This window comes from Arachis hypogaea, chromosome 18, assembly GCF_003086295.3.
Source record: "Arachis hypogaea cultivar Tifrunner chromosome 18, arahy.Tifrunner.gnm2.J5K5, whole genome shotgun sequence".
NCBI lineage: Eukaryota > Viridiplantae > Streptophyta > Magnoliopsida > Fabales > Fabaceae > Arachis > Arachis hypogaea.
The window spans coordinates 23,478,413-23,485,760 of NC_092053.1; the positions used below are offsets into that span (position 1 = coordinate 23,478,413).

General features: G+C 31.4%; 1 protein-coding gene across 7 annotated transcripts; it reads right to left on the bottom strand.

Moving 5' to 3' along the window:
* Positions 1-332: 332 nt before the first annotated feature.
* On the bottom strand, positions 333-4,344 carry LOC112772705 (uncharacterized). 7 transcript variants are annotated; one of them, XM_072224688.1, is made up of 9 exons: positions 4,157-4,342; positions 4,015-4,050; positions 3,694-3,923; positions 1,952-2,006; positions 1,744-1,811; positions 1,551-1,664; positions 1,297-1,459; positions 635-784; positions 333-546 (listed from the first exon to the last, which is right to left on the bottom strand). In XM_072224688.1, the coding sequence occupies exons 6-9, from the start codon at positions 1,658-1,660 to the stop codon at positions 520-522; spliced, it is 450 nt and encodes a 149-aa protein (XP_072080789.1). In that variant the 5' UTR covers positions 1,661-1,664; positions 1,744-1,811; positions 1,952-2,006; positions 3,694-3,923; positions 4,015-4,050; positions 4,157-4,342; the 3' UTR covers positions 333-519. The 7 variants fall into 7 exon arrangements, with proteins under 7 accessions (XP_072080789.1, XP_072080790.1, XP_025673468.1 ...); XM_072224689.1 differs by having other exon boundaries at positions 3,694-3,889; positions 4,157-4,298; XM_025817683.2 differs by having other exon boundaries at positions 1,926-2,006; positions 3,694-3,889; positions 4,157-4,298.
* Positions 4,345-7,348: the final 3,004 nt, after the last annotated feature.

The window sequence follows — 7,348 nt, forward strand, 5'->3', positions numbered from 1 at the left end:
AAAAGATTTTAAAGTAATTCAATTAGAAACAAAAAAATTAAAAAAGTAATTCAATTAGATATGTAATAAGCAAATTGTGTCAATTAGCTACTTATGCCCACATAGCATAATATTAGAAAGTTGGAAAACTAAAAATACATTAAAAAATTACTTTTAGGTCTGTTTTAATATATTATAAATAAATAGATAGATTTTAGGAGTAAATTACAATATCTGAGCTTGCATTCAACCAAATAAGTGAAATAACTTCCAAGTTCAAGTTAGACAAGGGTTATATTTGCTTGATTACTGTAAAAATGTTTGGAATGAATGAAAATCTGACACAAGGCCAATGTAAATGCAAGTAATCCACCCAAACAGGGAATAGAATATTAGCATATTGATGTTACATTATATATGTGCACATAATAGAAGTCATTGAACAAACAAGCCAAACATCAAAATAATCAGCTTTTCAAGCAACATTGGTGAAATTATTGATAAACATTTGAAAAGGCTTTAAACCAATTTTCTCATCTATCAACCTGTGAGCTCCTCCATTAAACCCTGTAGACATGACAATAAAGAAAAATCAGCATGCATTTTGGAATTTGGCTTTTATTACGATCACTTTTAGGCTAGATGGCAACTTAACCCGTGAAATGAATTGTTCGGCATCAGTTCGCTTCAGAAAGTGGATCGAATGACGAGCAAAATTGGCAGTCTTATCGCTAAGCACAATGCCATCTCCAATGTCATCAAGGACCCTTACTTTGATGTAAGGATCTTTTGGCGGCACCATATCCTATCAAATGCAATTTCATCAATGACAATAAAGTAACTAGCAAGTTCAATCTGCACTCAACTAATGGCAAGACTACAAACAAATGATCAAAGACTTCAAATAACCCAATCTTGTAATTTTCTATGGAAAAAATTGATATGAATTCAGTCTGTTCATAGCAACATAACTATTGTTAGAATATCCAGATTCACAAAGTGTTTCCCGCATGGATGTTTAGCATTGCTTAGATGCATCAAAGTGAATCAAACTATCTAGATGATTAATATATACATTCCATACAATTGCTTGAAACCAGTAATAATGCAAGTATATAAGTCCAAGGCTTCCCTAACTTCTTTATAATTATAAAATTCTCTACCTTAGTTATTATACGACAGACAAGTTATCAGTAGAATATCTTCAAAACACTCCATTATGCACATGTATAACTGAAATTTCGTGAATGGTTGTTTACATACTTATGCAATTATGCACATATGCTCATGTACAAGAGTCTAGAGAAGGGAGGTTACCACTGTCAGGTCTAACTCCATTTTTGACATGTATTTTTTCAATTCTCCAGAATAGTTGTTGAAATACTCTTCCTCTGTGTGAGAAAGCTTCTCCTCAATCTCTTTAGGAAGCACACTGCCAATCTTCCACAACAAGCTTCTTATAATCTCAGCTCGGTTATTTCTGCATTGAGACAATTTCCAAGATCTCAGTACATATCATAATAATAGTAATACATTTGCCATAAAGAGCAAGTTATAGCGACGATACTTACACATAGGCCATTAGACAGCGCTTATTGCGGACTAAAGAGAGATGGTGGATAAGGGCACCATAGTGGTCAGCATTTCTAGCTGTTTGGACATCCAAACCTTCTTCCTGCATTTTTCTGCTTAAGCAACACAAATCAAAACACATACACACAAACACATTCAAGGAAACACTATGAGATTAGGTATCGTGTATACCTTATCAAAGATTGAAGCTCAAGGTGATGCTGGCTGCATTCTGCAACTACTTGTTCAAAGAGGTCACTCTACAACATCATTGGAAAAAAGTTATCAAGCTAAACTGCTAAATGCTTAAATCAAACTTTCTCAAAAAGAGAAGTTACTAGTAACTACTAATCACAAAAATTTGCATGCATTACATTGTACTGTGTGAGCTGGCCTTTACCTACGCTTGCAAATTCTTTGACAAGCTCGCAAGCTTTTCTGCCGTACATGTTCAACTGAAATTGAGGAATTGGGGAAAATTCAAGGAAACAACAAACCAACTAAAATCGAATCTATACTGGGCCTAAACAGAAAAATGAAGATTATTAACAATAAGGCAGAAACATGTTACCAGAAAGTAAGGGTGATCATGGTTCAAATTGAAACTGCACTAAACCATTTTAAATGGTTTAAAAACTGAACCAAACTACTTTCTCTCATAGCAAACTGGTTTTAAACCAGTTTATAATGTAATGCACTAGTTTAAACTAGTTCACAAAAATAAAACTACTTTTAATTTTAAAAACCAGTTTAAACTGGTTTGCTAAAACCGGTTTTTAGCATATAAAAAATTGTTTTTAACTTTTAACGGTTTAAATATAAATAGCCGCTTTTTAACCCGGAGGTCGGCTGACGCCCCTGGCGGTTATATATTTGATAGTTTTTTTTTTTTTTGGTGACATATATATTTGAAAGTTGATACATTATACATATATTTCAATCTCATTATGCATGCAACTAAGATATTTTTTACGCTTTCATTTCTTAATAATGTCTTCATAAATTCAATAGACATTATTGATAATGAGAATATAGACAGTTAGACACAATAAAAGATTCGGCAGGCATGTGTATTAGCCATCATGGGATACACAGTTACACACACAGAGCTGGCAGCTCACTATGACATAAATATAATGTTATGTTCCCTGTACGCGTCTCCTGCAATTTAATTACCTTATTACAAGTAACAAATGCCCATTATTGTCTCTTACATTTGAAACAACCACTTTGTCAAATTAATATCACGGACTATTTACCTCCATCACAACTCCTTGCTATTTTTCTTTCTTTTTTTTTTTTTTTGTCTCACAACTTGGATGTGGCATTTTGCAAGCCATCTCAACTACCAATGAAAGTAACCCCCTTCCCCCCCCCCCCCCCCCAAAAAAAAAAAAAAACAAAAAAAAACAAAAAACAAAAAACAGCACCTTTAATAATAATGAAAAAATCAATGTGTTTTCCAAACCCAAGAACTGATTCTAAAGAATAAAAACTAAAAAGAGAACTAAAGTGCTATTTAGGTATCTATATACCAATAACTTGGCAATTATAGAAGTCAATAAAAATACATAACTAATAAACTAAAGCATTATCTACTACTAAATTCCAAGACAAATAACTAATAAACTAAAGCATTGTCCTACGTTTTGTTCAGTGACCACATTCAAAACATGATATAGCAATAACCTAAATGAACAGAGCAAGGGCAGCAGAGCTAAACAATTACAAAGATTACTCATTTACAGCTACTGGGTAAGCAGATTATGTGGCCAGCTAACATTTAGTGATACCTAAACTTCTACAATCAAGAGGCCACAATGTCCACACCTATCTTTCATGCAATGAATTCACAAAGCAAAGGTCCAATTTACAGTTGAATAAGCATTGGTAGTTTAACATCTGTGTCATCATAAAGCAATTTCTTTTATCTCAGGGAACAGATAAAGCTTTCCTTAAAAGAACCAAAAAAGAAAATTCAGTGGCACATTGAGATCCTCAGACCAATATAGAGATGCTTGCACGACATGTCTGCAAGCATAGTTGTCAATTTGTAAGTTAATGTCTACAAAATGTTCTGGCAATGTTTCAAAAATCTTACTTATATCAATGTTCTGGTAATCTTATCATCAAAACCCTTACCGGAGTTGTGGAGGGTCAATAATACGCAGCTCAACTATAACACTAAAATGGCAGAACTTCAGCTCACAGAGAAAACCAAGCTTCCAAAAGCTACAAATTCCCCTCTTTTTACCTCAAACGAAAAGCATCCCAGCCTACTCTTTCTCAAGTTTCACAACTTAATTTCATACCCCAACTTGGAAAACCCCATCATTTTCTGCCAAAGAAAACGATAAACGAGCCATGCCATCCTAAACATGCTTTCACAGAAATTAATTTGCAGAAAAAAAATCAAAATGAAAATGTAAGAAGTTCTGAAACAAAAAGAGCTGTTAGTGTTACCTTTTTCTTATTGCTGACAGAGAAAGAAACATGAATCTGAGGGGTGAAGAATGAAGATGGAAGAAAAAGAGAGAGGAAAATTGGAGTGAGATTTTGCCATTTTGGGTTCTGAGCAGCAAATAGTGGATTGAGAATGACATACCAGAGAAGAAGAAAGTGATAAATGATGTGCGCAATGGCGACGGCGACGACGACAGTGGTGGGTGGGAGGACAGAGGAGTGCGTGTTAGGGTTTCGCCATTTTTTCTAACACAGAGATAGGAGCGGGAATACACAACGACGACGTTTCTTTCTTATTCTACCGGTATATAAAGAATAATAATTTCCCGCTAAGTTTAAGTCAAATTTCGCGGGTAAATAGTTTTTGCACCCATTGGAAGCTGTTTCAAATTTTCGTTTTCCAACTAATTTTACTTTAGACGTTAAGGTTAACAATTTTTAGAATTTCTTAACCCCAAAATCATCTATGTCAAATTATTTTTAAAAAAAATATTTAAATGTAAAATTATATCTTAATTTATGAACATAATTGAAAAAGTATAATTTTTTAATTTTTCTCAATCAAAATCTTCTGTATTTTTAATAGGATTAAATCACAACTCTTTTGATGAAAAAAAAAAGGATTAATCTCTACATACAAGTGTTTTACGCTTACAAGCTTTACAAGCCCTGAAGAGAATAAAACCCACTAAACGCGCAGCTTTACGTGCCTCTTTAACAGACTTTTAAATCAATTCAAATCAATTAACGCGCAAATATATAACTTCCATTTTTCAAAAGATTTTGTTTCTTTTTTCGAATTTCTTGCCAAATTTGTTGGATCTCCTTCTTGTTTTGTGTTTTTTTCGATTTTCATGGTTTCTGAAATCAAGCTTTGAAATTGTTTTGAAGATAATGGAACTTCAAAAATACACCCAAACGATTACAGAAATACACCCAAACGGTTACAGAAAGGATTACAGAAATACACCCAAACAGTTACAGAAATACACCCAAAGGATTACAGAAATACACCCATTTAAGAAATACACCCAAAATATAGGGGAGACAGCTTTTAACGTTTTGCTAGTTAAGGATGAGGCACATAGCAAAAACAATCTAGAAAAAAAACCTAGAAGAGCAGTAAAACAGTACCTTGAATAATATTTCTTCATTTTTTCTGGTGATTTTTTATGGAGATTTGTATCTTTTCTTCTTGATTTCTTCTACTCTTTGCGACAAGTTGGAACGTTTATGCAAAATCGTAGTTTGTTTCGATATCTTGACGGTTTGCGTTTTGATTGAGGAAGAAGAGGAAGAGTGCGGCATAACGAACGTGTTGTGGAAGGGTGATTAAGGAATGCGTTGGACGCTCGATTTTGAAGGAGTGGTGCGCGTGTTTTTTTCTTGGATTTGGACCAACTTGTATATCTTGTAAGCCAAAAAGGCTTGTATGTGTAGCAGGCCTCAAAAAAATATAGAAGTGGCTTTGATGTGTTAGAAACTAAAACTCTGAAATTATTATTTATATTTGAGTGTGACACTCATTAAACTCTAACACTCAAATAAAATAATAGTTCTAGTTTTATTCTCATTTAATTCCAAATAAAAAATAATCATGACTTATTCAATTTAATATTTATAACAGTAAATGAGATCACCATTATATAAATAATTTAATGTAAAATAGCATAATTTGTGATTATAATTGAGATATTGTATTGTCCATAAATAAATTAAAAAAAAAGTAATAATTTTCCAACAATCTTCCACTTGGGCTATACATATATTCTTTCTTGAGATAATCACATCTTATAAACTTTAGGCACATATCTGAATACTATTTCGCTGATTACTTTAACAATCTAGTCCGTCTCAGTTATGGAGTTACCGCAGCTTTTATCACATTACTATCACAACGAAACCACAATGATCACCATGCTAATATATTCAACGACATTGATCAAATTTGGATGAGAGAAATTATATGCAAAAATGATCTCATGCATGCCTATTTCCAACTTGTCCAATTTTAATAAATTTTATGAGATGATGAGTCAAAATGAAAACAAAATAAATATTTTATTTCTGCAAAAATATCTATATTCGTAAATTTTTCTAAACCATATGAGCATTCAAATGCACACTCCTACTGAAACAATATATCATAAAATGACACGACATCCATATAAATAATATCCACACAAAAGACCTTGGGTGTTTGTTTTTTATAAACCAAATATGCATAAATTTATGAAGTTTGTGCTAATTTACTTATTAGACACTTAAACACTCTAAATTCTCTTGTTTAATAAGAATTTAAAATATTAGACTACTAACACATTGTCATAAATAATTCAAGTGCTCTTTTAAATTTATTTTTCATAATTTGTGATAAGTATTCATAGTCACCAAAATGGATACCCCTTCAAAATTTATTTTATATTTAAATACTTTAGTGAAAAAAATAATAAGTGTCTTTTCAATATATTTCCAAAGAACTCTTTGAATAAACATATAAATATATATAATATATGCAATGGAGCAAAAATGTCTTAACATCCAACAAAGTAAGAATATGAATACCAAATGATCTCTAACTTAGTTTTTGACTTCATATGTGTGAATTATTTAGTGATTCATTTTTAACTTACTCAAATATCTACCAAAAATACTAATAAAGTACATAATAACTATAATTGTACAAATTTATTATCCATCATACTACTGATAAAACATAATAAACTTTATACATTTTTTAGCTTTATAACTTTCTTAAGACACCTAATGAGATTATACTTGTCTCCCTTAGAGTTGAGTATATAACCTTATTTACAATTCTAATATCGCAGACATACAAGAATAGTAAAAATATACTTACTCTCACTGAACTTATATAAGTCATCAACCACATTTATCTCAAAAGGCCGTATGATATAATAATTTGATAAAATATAAGTTACTAATGACAAAAAATTTCTTTTATTTTAATTCTAAAAAAATTATATTTAAAAAATAGACTAGCATTGGCGATATAATCTTAAAACAAAATAAAATATTCACACAAGTTACATATCATATGAATAAAATTCATATAATGGTGGGTCCATCACAAATACCGAGCACAACATTAACATTTAGCTTTTGGACAAAAATATTAATTTGTAAGTAGTGTTTTTAATACAGTAATCAAACATTGATAATAAATCTTGTCAAATAATAAGTTTATCTTTGGACAAACTTATTATTCACATGGAACCAAATAAGTATCACATATTTATTACCACAAATATATATATAATTTGGCCAAGTATAGAACTTCTTTTGGGCCGATCTGTACTCGTATAAACTACAC